We start from the raw sequence: 21,057 nt of genomic DNA on the forward strand, positions 1-21,057 counted from the left end.
CCAACAAGGTGTACCTTGTAGCAAGGTTGAGACTTTCGATCTTCTGTCTGATCAAATATGGATTTTCTTCTTTCCGTGTTGAGGTAAACAATAACTGATTGATCATTGTGGCTCGAAATAAATAAGTCCAGACTCAACTTCATCTGCCGTGCATGGGAATTTGGGTAACCTTCTAAATCCCTGTAACTAACTCGGCTTTCTAGACGCGTTCCATCACCGATTTCTTTCTCCCCTAATCACGGCCGACGTGGCCTGGCAATGGATGTATCCGATCTAGCTAGCTTCAGGAGCCCAAGCATCGGATAGTTATCGTCACATTTCCGCACACTGGCCCAGACAGTCGTCGTACGCAGTGAGCCTTCTGGCCAGCTTCAGTTTCTCTGGGCTCCGGTATCATTTTCCATCTTATACCATGTAAGTCTAGCTCCCATAGATGCGACTCGCCTGCAGGTCCCGCAGACCAGCAGGTACATGTATACTCGCCAAGAGACGAGTCCAGATCCCAAGCATCGCCTGACTGATATAGAAAGAGCTCACTAACCTCAAAATTCAGCTATCCGGCTCCCTTGCTTAACCAGCCAAGACCTTTCACCGTTTTACTTGGCACCGATGCCGAAGGCTGCGACTGTTGTCGATTATATTCATTCATTCAGCCACCTTGTTTACTAGCAGTCCTTCATTCATTTGGGTACATAAGCGCACCCTTGTTCTAAATTTCAACCCTCGCCTAGAACGATACCTATGAACGCTCTCCCGTATATGGTGAGACCTCTCTTAGCATAACAATCGACCTGCTATAGTAGACTTACCGAAGCATCTTCAGGGTCAGAAGAGCAAATTCCAACCTCGATAGGACGTCATAAGTAACGAGTGGACAAGGTACCAGCCTGTTCGATCGTTTACATATAACGGCGTTTTTATTTTTATCTTATACGGATTGTCGTGGCACCTCGTCTTATCCTTCGAGATCAACACAGCAACATCAACGCCACCTCCACATCCATATATTCGGGACATCACCACCACAAACCAACCATTACCTAACACATACCTTGCTGTGTGGGAGGGCTTCAACGTGGACCGATTTCCTTTCTTTTCCGAGCACACGAAGTCCGAGACGAGGGGTCCCTTGCATTTACGCTGCACGTAGCCGTAAATAAGCATCATTGTGTAACAAGATAGCCTGTCATCGTCTACCTCTTAACTAAGAGTTATAACGATGATTATATGAGAAACGAGCCATCCAACAGCCCGTATCCGAGCCAGAGATAAAAGGACTTAATAGTAGTCATTCACCTCGGAAAGAAACCCCTCCCCACCAAATTCATTCATTCATCGGTCAAAACAATTCGACAATCTAACTGGCCAACCCAAAGATGGCGCAAGATATCACGAAAACATGGCCGGTCCACGAGGTAAGAAATCCCAATATAGATAAGATTTCATGTCTTCAAGGCTTTTTTTGTTATTGACACATCTTCACAGATCATCTACACCGCCATCGTAGGCGTCGTGATGCTAGCAGCCCTTCTTGAATGGTTTCTATGGCTAGCCGCATTCCTATACTGCCTAGTCAAGGTCTTCCAGAAAGCAGAGCACTGGACAATAAGAGTATTAGCAATCATCATTGCTATTCTCTTCACTGGGTTCCGGTATGTTCTTCAACTATGTCCACCACTCGATCATCACTAATAATAAAATAGATTTATCTTCTTACCTATTATGGTCGTAACCCTACCTCTGCCAGGCGAAATCACGCAATATTGGCCAGCTAATATGGTCGATATTCTTCAATGGTTCGCCTTCTGGAGTTTTGCGGGACTCTTAACTATCCCGTGGCTTTTTTGCGTTTATCAACTTGTCACCCATCAGCTTGGCAGAACAAAACGTGTTAAGGAGGTCCTGGATGAGGTTTCTGCACCGAAAGTTGTTATCGTGATGCCCTGCTACAAGGAGGAACCAGAGGTCCTCGTCACTGCTATTAACTCAGTCGTGGATTGTGATTACCCCCCTTCATGCATTCACGTATTTCTCTCATTCGATGGAGACCAAGAGGATGAACTTTATCTAAACACGATTGAGAAGCTCGGCGTCCCTCTGACTCTGGAATCGTATCCTAAGAGTATCGATGTCACATACCGATCAGCTCGCATTACGGTCTCTCGGTTTCCCCACGGAGGAAAACGCCACTGCCAAAAGGCCACCTTCAAACTCATCGACAAAGTTTACAAAGAGTATCTTAAGCGGAACGACAACCTCTTTATCCTCTTCATCGACTCGGATTGCATTCTAGATAGAGTCTGTTTGCAGAATTTCGTCTATGATATGGAGTTGAGCCCCGGGAACAGCAGAGACATGTTAGCCATGACGGGCGTCATCACCTCGACGACCAGGAAGCACAGCATTATTACCCTACTCCAAGATATGGAGTATATTCATGGTCAATTATTCGAGAGGACCGTGGAATCTGGATGTGGTGCCGTCACTTGTTTGCCGGGAGCTCTGACTATGCTTCGGTTCTCCGCATTCCGAAGGATGGCCAAATATTACTTTGCCGATAAGGCTGAGCAGTGCGAAGATCTATTTGATTTCGCCAAGAGCCATTTAGGCGAAGATCGATGGCTAACGCATCTTTTCATGATTGGTGCGAAGAAACGGTACCAGATTCAGATGTGCACTTCGGCATTTTGCAAGACAGAAGCGGTGCAGACTGTCCAGTCGCTGATTAAGCAACGGCGAAGATGGTTTCTTGGGTTTATCACAAACGAAGTCTGCATGTTAACAGACTGGCGCCTTTGGAAACGATACCCTATCTTACTCGTGGTGCGGTTTATGCAAAACACGATACGAACGACAGCTTTGCTTTTCTTCATCATGATGCTCTCGATAATGACGACGACCATGAGGGTCGACCAGCTACCCGTCGGATTCATCGCCATCTCTCTTGGCCTAAATTGGCTAATGATGATATACTTCGGCCTTAAACTGAAGCGGTTTAAGGTCTGGCTCTACCCGATGATGTTCATACTGAATCCCTTCTTCAATTGGTACTACATGGTATACGGAATCTTCACTGCTGGCCAGCGAACTTGGGGTGGACCGCGTGCCGATGCTGCTACCGCGGATGCGCATACGACGCCCCAGCAGGCAGTCGAGAAAGCTGAGAAGGCGGGAGATGATCTCAACGTTGTCCCGGAAACGTTCATCCCAGCCGCCGAAGTACTGAGACAGAAGGGTAAAGGAAAGGAGACGAACGGAGTCCAGAGGTCGAAGAGCAAGGTCTTACCTCCAGAAAAGATCGAAGGGAAATTTGCCGCCCCAGAGAAGAAGGCAAACGGATTCTATGCCTATCCAGGAGAATCAACGTACAGTTTTTATACACCAGATGCCGATTCTTCGCTCTTCGGTGGTCCTACTCCACACCATGCTCTCCACAGCCGCGATTCGGTGGAGAGTTTCTTGACCACCGGAAATAATTCTGTGTATTTCCCCCGACGGGTAGAAAGCATCATGGGAGACGAAGATCGGAAGAAATACGAGATGGCACAAGCCAACCAGTATAACCAATTCGTTGAAAATTCTAAGAAGTACGCAATTCCTCCACGAGGTCAAGTGTACGAATTTACCGACCTGGAACTCGCGAAAGGGGGTTGGGAAGGGGGTGAAGGCCGAACCGAACGTACTTACAGAGACGACACTAACGAGAGCGGTCCGGATTCGCTATCTTCCCGTGCGCCCTCTCCTGGGCCTAGGTCGTCTCTACTAGCCCACCAGGACACTTCGCAGGCTCAAAGGCAGAGCCTCAGTGTACCGAGGGGACACCATCATCAACGGAATAGAACAGGGAGGAGTCCACTTGGCCGTAACAGCCCGATCCACGCGCCAGCCCCAGACATTGACGAAGCGGAGATAGACAGGTCAAACTCGGGTCGAAAGAGGTCACGTAGACCGAATACCCCAAAATGAAAAGGGTGGATGGGATGACGAATAATTACATTTAGAAAGCCTACCTCTGTTGGCGTATTGCATAATAGGTACCTAGTAACTTCGGGAGTTGCATTATAGAAGGCGTTTGTTGGGTAAAGGAAAGTAATGCATTTATGACGCTGTACAGGACAGCAGGTTACATACACGTTGGGTTTTGGTGACATCCCTTAATTACATACCACACAGTTTAACGTTTATGAAACGTTGCTGTATCATCATCATCTCCTCTTGCAAGACATGATTATACCCACAGAAGAATATAAGTTATTTTCAAAGTCTTCCTTGAGTATCTCTGATATGGCAATACTGTGACACATCTGGCTTACTTAGGTGGGAAAGTATGGTGTTTCTGAGTCTAAGAAGCTATCTTAACCCGGATTCTAACTCGGACTCGTATTCTTGTATAGCGGAGATAGAGCCTCCTAAAAAAAAGAAAACTTCATGTGTCATTATTTCATTTTTCTGTCAAAGAAAGTGAGGAAACCTCATGTATGTCCGAGGGAAAATATTAAGATGAAATGCTTCAGACGACAATGCAAATCAATACGAGCTACGTCATAGTAATGTTTGAATGCCAGCTGTTTGCACCCGATAAGTTCCTGACAGTCCTGAATGTTGCACATTAAACCGGGGATAAATATGGCAAACTCACGTGTTAGCTAAAACCTAGGGCTAGCAGAGGAGGTACGACTGCTACAGTAACAGTTAGCAATCACGCTAGGTGGTTATTGCACTGTGCCCCCCCTGACAAAGCCAGAGCCAGCATGGAACGAATTGATTAGGCAGTCGACAACGCCAAAACTCTACTGTCTTTAGGAGTTGAACTTGGAACCTTAGAACCTTGAACGCTCGAAACGGTTATCTGTCTATTTCACACTAAAGCAGCATACAACGAACCCATCGAACCCAACGAACCCGAGCGAATTCATCTATATCCGAGCTTTAAATCCAACCATTTCGCGTTCGCATTCCCAATTTTCCACCATGGATAATTTTAAGGCATTCGGCAGTAGTTTGAGGTATGCTAAGCATTTAATGCTGTCATTGGAGTACCTGCATTTGCAAGCCAGACGCTGATATCATGCTAGCAACATTGGCTCGCAGATTACACCTTTTGCTTCACGTACTTTCCAGTACACCAAGGAGCAACTTGGCCAAGCCGAGGACAAGGTAGGAGTTGACGATTCAAATGCTGGCAAATGCTAGAAAACTAGCTAATAATAAAACCTCTACAGACCCAGCTTCCACCTGATTATATCGACCTCGAGAAACGTGTCGATGCTCTCAAACAAGTCCATCAGAAGATGCTTGCAGTGACGTGGGTCCATCTACTGCAATGTGCGATTGCCTCTGGCTAACATTCCTTGGGCCATTCATAGTTCACAATACTCTCACGAAGCCTACGATTACCCTGCCAACATCAAGGAGAGCTTTTCGGACCTCGGCCGCACCGTCAGCGAGAAGGTTCAGCTTCTCTCCTCCGCCACCACCCCCGCAGAAGCCCAAGCTGCCTTGACCGCACCCCCCACCGCGAAGCCGCAGCCCAAGACCTTCTCCCATGCTATCGCACGTGCTAGCTTAACAAGCTCTCAGCTTTTGCATCAGCAGCACACCGGCGCCGGCGAGGATCCACTTGCGACTGCGCTCGAGAAGTATGCGTTGGCTAGCGAACGGCTAGGCGAGGCTCGCCTTGCGCAGGATGCTCAGATCCAGAGCCACTACCTAGCTGGGTGGAATACTACGTTGAACACCAACTTGATGTTCGCGACCCGCGCGCGCAAGAACGTCGAGAAGGCGCGTCTGACGCTGGACTCTGTCAAAGCTCGCGCCAAGGGAACCACTTGGAAGATCGGTCCCACGTCTCCCCGCGAAGATCACCCCACCGATGAGCTGAGCGCCGAGGCACAGGAGGAGATCGAGAAGGCCGAGGACGAATTCGTCACTCAGACTGAAGAGGCCGTGAGTGTCATGAAGAATGTAAGTCATATTCAAATCTAACGTCCTATCTCCATACTCTATCGGCTAATATCATACGATAGGTTCTCGATACCCCCGAACCTCTTCGCAACCTCGCAGAGCTTGTTGCTGCCCAGCTCGAGTACCACAAGAAGTCTGCCGAGATTCTTAGCGAGCTTGCTCCCATCATCGAAGGCCTTCAGGTTGAGCAGGAGGTGAGTTAAAAGCCATTCTCCATATATCATAGTATAGTTACGCTAGATCTAACAAGTCGCTATAGGCCAACTACCGCAAGAGCCGCGAGAGCGCTTCGTAGATGATTATTGCGCACGATACCCTTAAATGCGACGAAGTGCCCTTTTCGTAATGTTTTACGACAGGACGGGACTACAGAGAATCGTTAGGACCTGCAGGGACAGTAGCAGATTTGTCAGGATCCCCTTCTCTTTTCTTTTTCCTGCCACCTGATCTGGCATGCTGCGTGTTGGAACGAGTGTGATATAGACGGGAAGTACGTCCTTGAAGGACTTCCCTAGTGGATTTTGTTACTTTCAATGCTTCATTTTCCACCTCCGCCTGGAGATCGATTGGTTGGCGCTATTTTAGAACTCTGACTTTATGCGTGTGCGTGAATGTAGTAGTGATACGGTGAGAAGGAATATATCTTGTTACATGGATATTTATAGACTATTTTTAAGCTTGTAGATTCTATGCTATCTCTGCTATCTTGGTAGGGTAAAGAGCCGTTGTAGCTCGCGACTCATAAGACGTTAGATTCGTCGACATGGGTAAGTACAAGATATTGGCTTCTAAATCTACTACTAATAATAATAGAAGAGCTCAGGGTAGCTCTTTTCTGAAACACTACTGCTCAAAGCAGAGTAACGGACAAGGATGGAAGCATGGAAGGCGACAAATATATTAGATTAGTCGTAGACGTGCCATTTCCAAGGTTGAAGCGATGACTTCTACAGGATGAACACGGAATGTGTACAGTATTGATTGGTAGACCAATATTCATGTCTACAATTATTATAATTCTCCTTGTGTAGACAATACTAGAATTAGATGATCATGGTCCGATAGCATGGAACACGAATGCAGTCAATCTGTCTTCCTCATGCCGAAGCTCAAGGCATCGGTCACAACGAAAAGAGTATGAGATCAAAAATTGCGCTCACTACGATCCACGAGGGATAATAGAAGAGGGTCGACTCCGCGCTGTGCAATGCAGGTCTCTCCCCTTGGCAACCCTCATGCTTGAGCGAGGGTTGCCTGAACAAGGTAAGTATGAAGAAGAAAGGAAAGAAAAGGTCAAAAGGTGGGAGGAAGGCCAGGTATTTATGTCTTTCCTGGAGGCGCGCTAGGGCGGTGAGTCGGCAGAATATCTCAAAGGCGCGGCTGCCTGCACTGTGCAATTTCCTTTCATGCATGGTGCGAAACTAAAATATTGGTCATGTGACGAATGGTAGATCGTCCAATCAAATGACTCCGATGTGAATACAGCACGATTGTCTCTTGTACAATGCCGGAACGGTTTGCAAGTGATGGTATTTCAATGAAAGAGCAGTGTTGCTACGATTTATCTGATTCTAAATTATTGATTGCAGTTTCCCCTTGAGCCTTGAAATATTACCTCTCACGTGAAGAAAAACTTGTCAAAAAGTTCGTTGCTAAACCGTTGTCGAGCTTCCTCCAAATCCCATCCTTGCTTTTTCGCAATCTGACCCAGCGTGTCTCGGAACTCGACGATGGCATCGCCGTACGATTCTTTCATGTATTCGACCATGGGCCGTCCACGAGCAGTCATGTTAGCCCATTCCTTAGCCCAGTGTGGCCGTGTTTCGAGATATTTCCCCTCGTTGTCCTTGAGTTCCATCCATTGATCGATGACGTATTGCGCATATGGAGTCCATTCGGTATCCATATTCTGCAATGTTAGGACCTCGATTGAACAGGTACCTAACTTGTGCCCACGGAACGGCGCCATAGTCACTTCGGAAGAACCGGTGATGCGCATTTCGAGGGGCATACGCTGAGGACATGTATCGGTATACTTATACGCAGCTAGTATCGCATCCCACCATGCTTTTTGCACAAGAGACCAGTTGATTTCGGCGTCGGGCTTTGCATCCTTCAAGCTACCGACTTTGGGCTGTAGTGGTATCTCGAGCTCCGTATCCCTAACCCTGACATTCTGGATGGCTCTCCGGAAGTGCAGCGCATCTGGCAATTGCGTTCTAATTGTGTCCTTCGGGTCGGTGATATTCGGCATAGCATAGAGACCTAGTTTGGATAGCAACGTAGTTTGCGCCCATGGGAATATTTTCTGCAGCTTGAAGAAAGCCTCAGAGTCTTGGATGACCTGAATAGCGACGGTCTCGACCCACTGGAGAAGAACGCCGGCCTTACTCGGGTAGTCCTTCGCTCCTTCACCGTCATCCGTGTTGTTCCAGCAATTGACCCAGACTTTGCTCGTATAAGGGAACCAAAACCATTCCGCATAGAAGTCGTCGGCCGCGTGCTTCTCAAATTCCGCTTGAGCCTGGGCACGCTCCTCTGGCGACATCTTGATCCGAAGGGCTTCGGGAATGTCCTCATCCGCCAGCCCAGGAGGTGGCGGGATAGCTTGCATAACGGGAATTTGTACCGGGGCCATAGCTGCGTATGACATGGGATCAAGCTCAAGCGTAATATGAGTAACGATTCCCAACAGTCCAAAACAACCACTAGCTACGGCCATGAAGCTAGGGTCCTTGTCTTTGCTGATGGTTTGTAGGTTCCCGTTCACATCTACGTACTCGATGGCGTATACCAAGTCGCTAAGAGTCGGATGTTTTCGGCCAGCACCGTGGCAGATCGGGGCGTTGGATCCTCCCAAAGTAATCTCTACCATTATAACGTTTAGTGGGAGAGTCGAAGCAGCATCCATCTTCTGTTTATTGCACCACCTCCTGAATATCTGGTTAGTCACTGCGGTGCCAACCCGAACCAGTCGCTTCTTCCCTTTTTGAGGCGTTCCTACAAAGTCGATACTGTTGAGCTCTGTACCGCGGACGAAGAATTGTGACCCTGGCAACGATACGATGTTCGGAAGCTTTGTAGCTTCAAATAAACCTAGAGTCGAGATGATGATCTGGCCGTCGTCGCTGAAGACTGGGGACCATGAATGACGATATCCAGACGCTCTGACCCTTAGGCCACGAGCCTTTGCATGTTTAACAATTTGTTGAATGCCATAAGACGTGCTCGGGATATAGGTGAGGCTCGGTGTGTTCTTGACGGTAAGGCCCCAATTTTGAAACTTCTCTTCGGCGTGAACAGCGATCTTCACCTTTTTATTTTTATCGTTATAAAGGGTTACATGGTCATGCCTACCATGGACTACCTTGGAGAAGGCAGAGCGTAATTCTTCTTTAATTGAAGGGTGATCACCTTCCTCGGGTAAGGTCGGTAACTCATCGCGAGCGCCTAGAGATAGGCCAATATCGAAATCGTCGGGGAGGTCGTCGGCTGCTTTCTCGTCTTCGACGAATCTTCGTATCAAGCTCTTTTCCTGGTCAGAATAACGTCCGAGGATGCTACTATATGTTCCATCCGACTGAGACTTCCAAAAGACGCGCAGCAGTCTGCGAATAGAATCCTCTCGGGGCACGTTTACGTCGGGAGAGACGATGTCGTCGAGAAGGTCTGCTAATCCCGGAAGTTGGTTACCAAGCTCATCGTCATGATCGTGTAACTTCTCGGAAAGCCTTGCAAGTCTGCTTTTCGACCTTTCAAAGATAGGACCTGTGTGGGACATGTTGGAGACAATACCTATCAATATACTGAAATATAATAGCCTAATAACCTGAACATTCGTCAAAATGAACTTTGGGGTGTAACATATGTTAGGCGGGCTGAGCTCGACTATTTGTATTCGCAATCCTCTCAGATCTTCAGCGGTAAGCAGGTTTGTCTAAGTCGCCGAATTATGTATACCTACCTACGTAAAATTCCATTTACTCTGGCCATTTAGATTCAAGAACGCGTATAGTGAAGCGTTCCGATCCACGCCTTGATCCGCGGTGCCAGTAGCCGAGTTATGCAGTATGTCAGGGGGTAGAATAGGACAGTAGGCTTTTCTCATTGCTTTTTTTCGTTTTAGACAACGCCATGTCTGGAGTTCGTATGACATCGTATCAGGAGCTTCCAGGTTATACCAATATAATAAACGCTAACTGTGATTAACAGCTTCATATTGTAAGCTTACCTCTACCTCACCGATCAGCAGGTCTGCCGCGGTAAGCATCTTTACACCACATTATAACAGTATATAAGTCCTAGACTTCCGGGGAGTCCATCACACCGACTTGGCATGACAGTTATAATCACAGGACGATTCCAGCCCCTATCCGCCCCCAAGAAATGGCGTTTTTCGGTCAGATGGCCAAGACCGTGAGGCTGGGGTTTATGCTCGGATACTGTGTAGCAATTGGGTAGCACAAAAGCCACTCGCTTGTATGCACGGAATAGAGACGCACATTGTACGTAAGCACTGTCTGTCACACCGTCCATATTGTGAACTAGATTACCCGATGCAGAATATACTGGTTTCTTGTTACCAGATCATCCTTGCAGTACTAGGTATGTAGTACTCAGTTATCAAATAGTACTTTAACCTGTGGAATGTTGTTGTCTTATCCCCCAGACATACGGGTCTTTGGAATCGAAACATGTGTTTCCTATGAGTTCATAAGGAAATAATGATCATTGGTAGAAAGCATGTATCTCTTCCAGTTTTGAATAAAAGAGATAGGATATGACGAGGTGGGGTTTCCGTCCGGATAGTTACTTATCTAATCCATCTCAATGCAATAAACCCCACCAATGTAAAGTTCCACGTGACTCCGGCTGTGACGTTCGTTTTTTCGAGCTTTAAACACTCACTGGAGCTAAGCTCACTTAGAAATCGGAATCCCTCAATTGGACCGAAGAAATCGACCAGCCTTCTCTCCAATCCCACCACCTATCCGAAACAGCGCCTCCCAACCTACCACACAGCACACGAGAAACCATATACGAAAGCCACACCTATAGACGCAAACACACGCCATGCGGTCGTCGTTCCGACTCCTCGCGGCCGTGAAGCCAGGCGCGCGGTACCTCGAACCGGGCGTACCGACAGGCCTAACGGGGCTCTGGACACACATAGCGCCGCGGTCAGCACTGCTATTCTTCTACTCAAAGACACTAGAGAAGCTAGAGCGGTTCCCCGAAGCGTCGCTGTACCGGCAATCAATCGAAGCGCTAACGCGGCACCGCCTCGCCGTCGTCAAAGCCGTCGAGCCCCCGGGGTACGCGGAATGGGAAGCCAACGCGCGCAAGATCGTCGAAGCGCACCCGGACCAGTTCCCCGTGCGCACGAGCCCGCCCTCGGGCGGCCCCGCGGGCCCCGCGACCATTCTGAAGAACGAGGTCCATGGCGAGATGTTCCTGCATGAGGTTAGTCGACGTAGGGTCGATAAGAGGTATGAGGAGTGGGATGGCGAGGCGGATGAGGGACCTGGGGCGGAGGGGCTGAAGGGCGAGGAGGATAGAGCCGATTTTGAGAAGATCTTTAGAGAGCCGAGGGAGATGCCGGATGAGGGCGTGCCGTGGGTGTCGGAGCCGCAGTTGACTGCTGATCAGTTAGTTGCCCTGCGTTGTTTTTATACCTGGTGTTTTGACTGGGTTTGTTTGGTTTATGGGATTTCGCTTGCTAACGGTGACGATGATAGGGTTGAGGAGATCGAGAACAAGCTAGGAAGCGGTCTTATCGAGGAGGTGGTAAGGTTGGCTGAGAACGAGTGCAAGCTCGTGGATATCATGTATGAGAACAAGGTGTAAGTGTTCTGAGCCCCATTGACTATCCACAAATAGGAGTTTTAGGGAGATGGTATAACTGACAGATAACACAGATGGGAGGACCTAGAGGAGAAGCCGGTCGAGGGTCAATGGACGTATTTCGAACGACATGCCACCGAATAGACGAATTCGACCGCTCGATATAATACGGTTCCAAAATTCTGCGGACTTGCTTCTATGTGCCGTTACAGAGCACATATAATCGAGGAAACTTGTACATATGAACTACGAATTAGATTATGAAATGCTGTTAAACACATACCGGGTGCGCCGTGGAATAATTGGAGCTGGAGCCAGTCATCTTAGATGTAGATGAGTCGTTTCGTCTTTCGGGCGCCCCAACCTCTCGAGCGATTGAAGTTTTCGAATCCTTCATCGGTGGCCTTTTTAAATCCAAATCTACTCGAAAATATGAAGATGAGGCCACTACAGTCTTCGTGCCCTGGAAGACTGATAGAGCGAACTTATCCCTTAATTATTCACACGGAAATTCGCGGATAGATCCTAACTGATAAACATACTAATAAGTTGTAATGTGAGGTTTGCAAGATATTTATAGTCTTGGATCATACAACATACCTCCTAATATAGTGTATTGCGTTTATATGCCTCTGGTTATTGTGTTATAGAATATGAGCATTGTCTATGATAATGTTGATATATAACTACCTAGTAATCTAATTAAAAGAAGAATTTTTGCCATAAGACACATAAACTTCACTAAATATTTATCAAGACATTTCCGTACAGTTACCTATGTTGAATCCATAAGCCGTAGTTATAGGTAGTGTTAGTGGTGAAGAGGAAGAATATAGGGCGCAATCAGCCACTAATGCAAGCACGGTTCGGCCCGCAAACGCTATTACCACTATTTTCAACAAAACTTGAAAACGTAAAGACTGACTGAGCATCTCATTCTTCTAAATTTCTAGTTTTTAATGGCTATCTTGTTATTTGGATAACTACTTAATACCTAGTAGGACTATAATACAACAATATATTTGAATGCGTCCATCTACTTGGCGGATGGGATAGGGAACCATGGGACCATTCGCACTCCCGGTGCCCAGTTATCGTCTAGGGATACACTCACGCACTGAGAATAGGAAGAAAGCAGGCAATGAAGAGGAAAATGGGTTATCTGAACCAGAAAGGGATATACCATCCCATCTTCCTTCCGATTCCATAAATCCCCTCAGTCACCCGCCCGACACCCTCCGCCAATTTGCTGTTGCTGGGTTGTCACCCACAGAGGAAGTACCATCAAATTTGCACCCCTTATTTCCCCACAAGCCGCTCCCAACGATAGGGAAGGGGAGGAGACAGGGAGCACACCATGATAGCACCATATCCACAGTCAGCGGTGTTGAGAGCGAGGACGACAGAGGAGGAGCGAAGACCCAAGACAAGAACACTACAGTGAAGCAGCTCACAGAACGACTGAGACATATCAATACCATGACAGCCATCATGCACCGCTGCCTCAGCGACGGCGACATCGCGCGCGCGAAGCGGGCTTTCGGTCTGCTCGTGCAGAGCAAATTCATCGATATTCGGCTCGGCGGGCTCTGGGCCGTGGGCTCGGAAATACTGATACGGGACGGCGAGGAAGAGGAGCAACGAAACAGACCATCCCCAAACGACAACGAGCAGGAAGGTATGCGTCGCTGGGGCTCAGCCGCCAACATAGAAAAAGTGCGGACCTACTTCGAGAACCTGATCCAGCAACACCCGCACGACCAACACCGGCCCAACTCAACCAGCGCGCTGGACTTCTGGCCCGCGCTCTTCGGCATCGAGATCTACAACCTATCCGCCGAATTCCGGCGCGCAACAGCCCGTCTAAACGCATCTCTCTCCGACGAAAACGAGGATAGTCTTATGGAAGAAGATGGTTTCGACATAGACGACAACGCAGGGATGGGGATGGGGATGAATGTAGACAGAGACGTAGATATGGCAGACCCAGACGAAGCCTTTGCAGCGCGGGGACGTGATCGGGGCGGTAGGAAGCGCATGGAGTGGGCGGCGCGGGATGAGATGCGCTCGGAGACGCAGGTTGCGGCTGAACGAATCGCGCGCCAGATGGATTCGATGATGGAGAATGCGCCGTTTGCGACGCACCGCGGGCTCCTGTGGCTGCGCGCGAACTTGGCGCTGTTTATTGGGGATTTGTATATACCGTCGCGGCTGCTCGATGGAGATCGTGCGGAGGAGAGTGAGGATGAGTTACGGGCTCGTGCTGAATCTGTCGAGGAGCGAGGTGCGCTGGATAGGCGGAAGGAGGAGCAGGAGCGGGCAAGGACGTTGTTCCATAAGATATTGGATGGAGGAGGGGAGGTGGATACTTGGGCGTTGAAGTTTGTAGATGCGGGTGAGGAAGAGGAGCAGGATGTTAGCATAGAGGATGGATGGTGAGTGTTTATATACCTCGGGACATGATAGATACCCTATTGCATTGGAGTCTTAATACAGTACTTCTAAAATTTTCGTGCGTTCCCCTATCTTATGAACACATTATACGTGATGTATAGCCATGAGAAATACATCTATGCGGTAAAGGTAGAACGGCAATAACCGTGCCATAATTCGAATATCTTGATTGTACAATGGCATCTAGAGTACAAGCAATCCCAGAATATAAACGCGCAATAATAACGTGCCGCGCGCCAGTCCAATGCAAATTCACCTCATACCAGGAGCCGACTTGTCGGACTCCTAACTGATCTAACACATCTGCCTTCACGACCCAGCGTCAGTCGCAAAGCCTAGCTGATGAAACATAGGCATCCCAGCCCAAGGTAGAACACGAATAAGGGGTACACGGCGATGCCGACCCGATTCTTGACAACGCCACTGCCACCCAGTATACTAACGCCTGCAGCTAGCGACCAGCCCACAAGCACAAGGTAAACGGGGATTCGAGCGATCGTAGGTAATCCGAAGGCCGACATGATCGAGGCGAGAACCAGGGGGAACAGCGTGTATCCGATAATACACACGCTTTGCGCAAACGAGCTATCACACCAGTCAGCACATACCATCCCCTCACAGCCGGGAGGTCAAAACTCACATATTCCCACCAAGCAGTTTAATCTGCAACGTAACCACCGCCTCCCCAATCCACACGATCGCAAAAACGCCACTAAACACAATATCCTTCTGCTCGTCCTTACCCCTCAGGCTCAGAAACAGGGCCAACAGAAGACAGAAAATCAGGGGTCCCCACATATCCCAATCTCTCAGCCCCGGGCTCATATTATTCTGATTAAGCAGACTCTCCGGATCCATGACTCTGCCAGCAAGACTCGTCAACTCCTCACGAGCACCCGAGAGCCCGGCTCCGCGGAGATTGGCGTAGGCGCCGCGCAGGCCCTCTGCGCTCTCGAACATGGTGCCGCCGAAGAGGTAGCGCGGGTACAGGACCTCGCGCATCTTGGACCACACGGCGAGCAGGTCGCGGCGGACGGTCTCCCACACGCTTTCGTCGATCGTGTTTTGCGGCGCGCGCCGGTCCTCGCCGGGGATGCGGGATGTGAGGTAGTTGCCGTCGACGGAGCGGGGGGCTGCTGAGGAGCCGGCTCCGATGTTGCCGGTTAGTGGCGCGCGTTGGGATTCCGCGTGCGAGAGAGGGTCGTCGAAGTCGTTGAGGTCCGCTGTGGGGGTTGTGGTGTAAGTAAGTTATTAGGTATGGTACGGTTCATTATTGTGAAGTGGGATAAAGCACAAGCTACCTAGGTATCTATGTGGTGTAAAGCAAGGGACGGCTAGGAGCACCAAGTGAAGCTAACCACCTTCACCACGTGGGTATAACTCACCATCATCAGGATCGATCAAGTCGTCGTCCTCTATCTGCGGGCTCTCGTAGTGGTGGCTAGCAGAGGAAGCCATTTCGGGCAAGTGGCGGTTTTGCTTGGCAGGTCGTGCAGCAATCGTCTAAATATCTCCTTCGACAATCTCTCAGATCGTCATCAATCAGGACCAAGAGGTAGTAACCCTCCTAGTCGTGCATATGTTGTAGTGCCGTAGTTTTGATGTTGTTTGATTCCAAAAAGCTTCAACGAATTACGGAGCACCACCGTGTCAATTCAAAGACGTAAGCTTCACATGGTCCAAGCTCCCAATTAATATGGGACCAGTGTGGAACATTGTAAGGCTTTCTGATTGGCTACTTCTAACGAGCCTTCATTTATTACAAGCACTGAGAACCCGCATTGTACTATATACCTAGGTACTTACATGTATCTTGTAGGTACATACGTCACACGCATATATGTACAAATTCGTCACGCCATCCATTTCACAAACCAATCTGCCACTGCCGTATGCTGCCCGCCATTGCCGCCAGGAAGAAACAATGACAATAAGGAAAATAGAGAAAGAGATGGATGAAGGAGGTATCACAATAACGGACCTCGACCCGTTCGACCGAAAGAAGCTCCTCTTCGCGATCCAGCCATTTGACTGCGCGGCCGCTGCATCGGGAAAGTCACATACGGCAATCCGACTTGGGAAGGCAAATCCATCAACACTGCATTCAACACTGCATTATGCTTTCCAACTAATACCTGACAATATTCTGATATTCTGATATTCTGTACCTCCACATCTAGTATGGGTATCTCGATTTGTGAAGCGTCTGTTGTCCGCTTCGATGTGCCTATATCTCCCTACTTCCTGCTATGCCGTATCCTATCTGTCAAAGTCGAGCGTAACCTTCATGAATTCCCTCCTATATTACTCCGTTTTAAGTCCCCTAAATGCAGATATCGTCCCTTGGCTGCATTACCCGGGTTACGCACAATCCGATAACCCGCTAGATAAACATGCGCCGTGGTAGTGATGCTTCTCCATGATTCCCTCGAAACGCCTAGGCCAAAAAGAGAATCCAGGCCTCGCTAATTATAACCATAACATTAGTACAAAGGTATGATGCAAGCCTGATGAAAATAAAGCCCTAACTCCAAACTCCTACTGCCACACGTTTCTGTACGTTCGAGGGCCGTCTCTAAATCCGTGAGCCTGTGTTGTAGGAATCGCGTAGTTGTTTGTGTTCTGTTGGGTATACGAAACTGATGCTTCTACCCATGGTTCTGTTAGATGCTGGTTAAATCCAGACAACGAGGGTTGAGATGATGGTGGTAACTGGGTGTATGGCCGCCAAGGTTCAAATGTAGGCGCAGACGGCCTCGAACGCGTCCATGGAGATGAGTTTGGGTAGCTGGAACTCCCGCCACCAAGTTCTGTCGTAGTAGTATCATAACACCCCTGTGGCGTCTCGACATTAAAATTAGACACGTAACGTGGATCAGCCGGCACTGCTGCTTCGGCAGAATGACTCTCCGATGAAGATGCTGCCCATTGTTGAGGTGGTGGTTGCGGCTCGATACTGTGATATGTGGATTTCGGTGCCTTTGGATCCCAGGCGGGTAGTCCGTCCTGGGGTTGTGAACTCTCTCTTGGCACACCGCGACCATATGCAGCAAGATTGCCATTGATACCTACTACTGCCCAAGCAAAAACAGCTACATCGCGGATTGACTTCATAAGCTGATCAATCGGTGGTCCTCCCGCAGTCTTGACATGCTCCCGTAAAGGCATATATTGTGGGAGGAGAGGCGGTCGAAAGGTATAGAAATGCTCCGGAGGGTAATAGGGCCGAATAGGTTGCTCGCTCCATGGAGCAGCAAAAAGCCCATTCTCAAAGTCGACTGGAAGTAGAGGCGGATGGAGAGAAGGAATCGGCGGTCGGGCTTTTCTCAATACTACGACTAGCCCGTCCGAAGTACAAGAAACGACAGCTTCTAACTCAAACGTGGGAATAGGATTCCGATGGCGACGGAGTCGCCTATTTCTTCGTCTCGTCGAATTTGTATCTTGGTGGCAAGTATCTTCCGACGGTTGATATATCCTATTCTCCGGATATGACGATGGTGTGAAGAGCCCGTTCGGAGAATCCCCGTTGCTGACAATACTTTTCGATAGCTCCGGACTAACGGTAGCCTCGGCCTTTATCTTATGGTCGCAAATTCCGTCTACATCAACATCCATCGCATTCTCAGCATAGATATGGGCATCCGAGGTTATAATATCGCCGTCGGCCACTTTGCTATCTTGCTCTTGCTCAGTTTCCTCATCTTCGTCGTTCTCGTCTTCCTCTTCGTCCTCATCGTCGAAATCCTCCTCCCTTCGGGGGTCCCGGTACCAGAATCGAAGATACGCGATCGAATCATTGGCTTTGGCGCTCTCTAAGCATTTAATAGCATCTGCCAAACAGTTCTCCGCAATGCATTCATAGAAACTTTTATCTTGGACCTGGTCGGGCCTCACACCAAGTATTGAAGAAACAGCATTAGTAGCAAACATTACAGTCAGAGTCCGCGTAAATCGGTTAAGAATAAGAGCTGCCCGTGGTTCCCTCTCCATTGGCTGCATTTTGAATTTAGGTGATAGGTGCTCAAGCATATGATACCGAGGGTCTCTTGGCGAAGACGAGAATATTCGCCGGATATGGGGTGCTTCTAACGCCCGTCCTAGTTGACCGTTAGCAGTTAGAATGACCTGAACCACGATATGGCAGGGAAGCTGGAACGCACTCTTACTCCTTTCACCATGTCGATAGATGCTCGTGCAAGCTACCAAGACATCGTGAACTATTGTAAAGCAGCATTCGCAACTTATCCACCGTCCATCTCTCGACATGATCCGGGCATAATGTAAAACTGCCGCCTTGTCGAGGAGGACGCCCCTACTGTGCACGGAGCGCGCGAATGGCACTTCTTCGGGGTGGAAGAATTCGAAGCATGATTTTCCTTGCACATCTTGCGGTTGGTACCCTAAGATATCCGCAATCGACTCAGATGCGAAGAGGATGTTGGCGTCGGGCGACAGGTCTGTGAAATATCAACTATTAGTCGCCGTTTGACTGGTTGGGCACGCAAGATAGAGCGCGCTGCCCTGGACCACCGTGCTTCCATCGTGTCTGAGCATCAAGGGTACTAACTGTGGATGGTCATGAAAGTCTGCTCCATTTGATTCGATATCCAGGCTCCTGGAAGATGCTACTGCTGTTCAACGAAAATCGAACTTCACCCCCATAAGCCAAGACTTTTCAAGAGTCAACCGGCACCAGCTAAATGCTTGTTTCGGAGGGCGCCAACAAAAACCCGAGGACGAACAAGATGTAGTGTCCCAAGGTGGCTCCCCAGAAGCGAGTCTGATGGGATGGCAAGTTCCGAAATTCGTGTTTCGTGAGACTGAATTAAGAGTCGGCTGTTCAGGACAGTTAGGGAAAAGCCCAGGCGGACGAGCCAACGAGGTGTCTCTGGATAACCGAGTATTGTATGACACAGATCCCGCCGTCACCGTCGGGTAGGTGAGAAAGTCATACAGGCTGAACCCAGAACAAGTTTCGTGTAATGTCCAGGGAGAGATGGCGAGATTAATATGGTAGTCTCGCGCGCGAGAGAAGCTGGTTGAAAATCCGTTCAGGCCTTTCCTTACACACGTTGTCGTAGCATCCAGCTAGCCAGGAGGGTCGCCGCTGGTGGTGTCACAAGAGCCTATAATCACTCGGCTCGTTGCAGTGGGTGAACATGGATCAGCATACGCAATGCAAGAGAGCAATGGTAGCCACTGGGTAAGTATACCGGTTACGGGGAACGATGTGGGCGACGGGAACCAAGTAGAATAAATATCCAGGGCAACCAGGCTGTCGTGTGGTAGGGCTGGGCTAATAGCGAAAGAGGTCCGGGTGTATTCGAGTATTAAGAAGTCTGAACGTCCGGCGGAGTTTGGTGTGGGTAGCGGGGATAAGATATTGAGGCCTAATGGTTGGTCTCGTTTTTGCTCGGGGGAAATTGATTAATGAAAGAAAACATTCGAGTTGGACCAAGGGATACGTATTCAATCCGCCCTTCCTAGTGGTGGAGGAAGAGGAGTAAGTGTATGGGAAGTTGTAAAAGCGAGTGAAGGTTGAACGTTAGTGTCAAAATACAATTAACATTGGACATGGAAGTCGAGGGTCACTGTGTTGTCTTTAAGGCTCTTACGCCAAATATGCAGCACGCTTTCCCATTTGCCAATGCCACCGGCAGAGTATATATGCGGGAAGGTACAATGTGTGAAAGTCGTAACAAGGTAGCTACAACTTGAAAATATAATTCTGTTGATGTACAATTCAGTACATGGAAGAAGAGCTCGAGTGCTTCGGTAATGCAGGTAGCGTAACGGCAATGTGTTAAGCTGCCTTGAAATACAACCCTTGGATAGTCGCTTCCATCCCGTTTATGGATGATACCTCCCCTACCTGGATACTAATAGTAGGTACATCGAATTCCGCAGGTGTACGTACCCAATTCCCAATCTGCCATGTCTGCCAATGCCCAACTTCTCTACCTAATGCCAGTTTCTTTCCAATCGCAGGGGTCCATTTATGGATGAACCCCTCAGTCCCTGGGGAATGTATTCCCTACGTGCCTTCATACACACCTATCTCCATACCGCCGTCCTGTCTAAAGTCTGCTAAAGCCTGGGCTTTCTTACGAGGGTCTGTAAACCCTACCGTAGGTCGCTCTTACATACTGTATGTAGTACATTTATTGGGGTCATATTACTATGCAGCTTAGCATGATGAGAGCAAGGATGGCAAACTAGCCGCCTTAGGCAATATGGTGTCTTGGGTATCTTCCTGTGTCCCACATGTAGATGCATGGAGAGTTTAGCTTCGTAGTAGCGTGTCCGTTTATCAGCTAGAACTTTTAACCTTAACTCTCTTTAACATTAAACGTCACATGTACTTGGATTATTACTCCGTGCTAGTATTTGAAGTATGCAAGTATTTTTGCTAATCAGCTTCAAGATTCGCACGGTGATTTATAATGAAAGAATGGGAAAAATCATGCGCATGTGGCCTTTGTAGCCTTGAAAGTTTGGACCCGTCGTGCGCTTACGTTTGTTCTCTCGGATCCATTAACTCTATCCATGTATAGTTTTTACCTGGATCAATGGATGTTGTATAATAAGATATGCATTAACTTCGGCTTTAGTCAGTTTTCTTTCGGAACGCGTTCCATACTAGCAAACGTTCAGCTAACCTTAAAGTTCAACCTCTACACTTCTAGATACCTAAGCATCGTATTATCTTACATGTACAATATTTGTCAAGTATGAAGAAGTATCTTGAGGAATTTACCCTCTCTTAATAATTCGGACTTCTCAAGATATCTC

General features: G+C 48.5%; 7 protein-coding genes across 7 annotated transcripts; 4 read left to right on the forward strand and 3 right to left on the reverse strand.

Annotated features, from left to right (window-relative positions):
• Positions 1-1,272: 1,272 nt before the first annotated feature.
• On the forward strand, positions 1,273-4,264 carry GGS22DRAFT_11784 (glycosyltransferase family 2 protein). The gene is made up of 3 exons (XM_047958143.1): positions 1,273-1,415; positions 1,486-1,652; positions 1,704-4,264. The coding sequence occupies exons 1-3, from the start codon at positions 1,377-1,379 to the stop codon at positions 3,964-3,966; spliced, it is 2,469 nt and encodes an 822-aa protein (XP_047824145.1). The 5' UTR covers positions 1,273-1,376; the 3' UTR covers positions 3,967-4,264.
• Positions 4,265-4,664: 400 nt separating this feature from the next.
• Positions 4,665-6,688, forward strand: GGS22DRAFT_150555 (BAR domain-containing protein). The gene is made up of 6 exons (XM_047959322.1): positions 4,665-5,006; positions 5,076-5,157; positions 5,223-5,305; positions 5,367-5,964; positions 6,027-6,158; positions 6,224-6,688. The coding sequence occupies exons 1-6, from the start codon at positions 4,972-4,974 to the stop codon at positions 6,257-6,259; spliced, it is 966 nt and encodes a 321-aa protein (XP_047824146.1). The 5' UTR covers positions 4,665-4,971; the 3' UTR covers positions 6,260-6,688.
• Positions 6,689-7,488: 800 nt separating this feature from the next.
• GGS22DRAFT_150556 (uncharacterized protein) lies at positions 7,489-10,287 on the reverse strand. Its single transcript, XM_047959323.1, has one exon. It carries the CDS (start codon positions 9,743-9,745, stop codon positions 7,583-7,585), a length of 2,163 nt encoding a protein of 720 aa, XP_047824147.1. The 5' UTR covers positions 9,746-10,287; the 3' UTR covers positions 7,489-7,582.
• A 453-nt stretch (positions 10,288-10,740) lies between these two features.
• GGS22DRAFT_150558 (ETC complex I subunit conserved region-domain-containing protein) lies at positions 10,741-12,530 on the forward strand. The gene is made up of 3 exons (XM_047959324.1): positions 10,741-11,612; positions 11,703-11,807; positions 11,883-12,530. The coding sequence occupies exons 1-3, from the start codon at positions 11,038-11,040 to the stop codon at positions 11,950-11,952; spliced, it is 750 nt and encodes a 249-aa protein (XP_047824148.1). The 5' UTR covers positions 10,741-11,037; the 3' UTR covers positions 11,953-12,530.
• A 221-nt stretch (positions 12,531-12,751) lies between these two features.
• Positions 12,752-14,279, forward strand: GGS22DRAFT_11840 (uncharacterized protein). The gene has a single exon (XM_047958158.1). The coding sequence runs from the start codon at positions 12,871-12,873 to the stop codon at positions 14,245-14,247; it is 1,377 nt and encodes a 458-aa protein (XP_047824149.1). The 5' UTR covers positions 12,752-12,870; the 3' UTR covers positions 14,248-14,279.
• A 30-nt stretch (positions 14,280-14,309) lies between these two features.
• Positions 14,310-15,913, reverse strand: GGS22DRAFT_150562 (Yip1-domain-containing protein). The gene is made up of 3 exons (XM_047959325.1): positions 15,648-15,913; positions 14,903-15,485; positions 14,310-14,847 (listed from the first exon to the last, which is right to left on the reverse strand). Exons 1-3 carry the CDS (start codon positions 15,718-15,720, stop codon positions 14,598-14,600), a joined length of 906 nt encoding a protein of 301 aa, XP_047824150.1. The 5' UTR covers positions 15,721-15,913; the 3' UTR covers positions 14,310-14,597.
• Positions 15,914-16,610: 697 nt separating this feature from the next.
• GGS22DRAFT_11857 (uncharacterized protein) lies at positions 16,611-19,343 on the reverse strand. The gene is made up of 3 exons (XM_047958167.1): positions 18,833-19,343; positions 18,426-18,722; positions 16,611-18,362 (listed from the first exon to the last, which is right to left on the reverse strand). The coding sequence occupies exons 1-3, from the start codon at positions 18,858-18,860 to the stop codon at positions 16,801-16,803; spliced, it is 1,887 nt and encodes a 628-aa protein (XP_047824151.1). The 5' UTR covers positions 18,861-19,343; the 3' UTR covers positions 16,611-16,800.
• Positions 19,344-21,057: the final 1,714 nt, after the last annotated feature.

Source organism: Annulohypoxylon maeteangense, assembly GCF_022496945.1.
Source record: "Annulohypoxylon maeteangense strain CBS 123835 unplaced genomic scaffold GGS22scaffold_1, whole genome shotgun sequence".
NCBI classification, from domain to species: Eukaryota; Fungi; Ascomycota; class Sordariomycetes; order Xylariales; family Hypoxylaceae; genus Annulohypoxylon; species Annulohypoxylon maeteangense.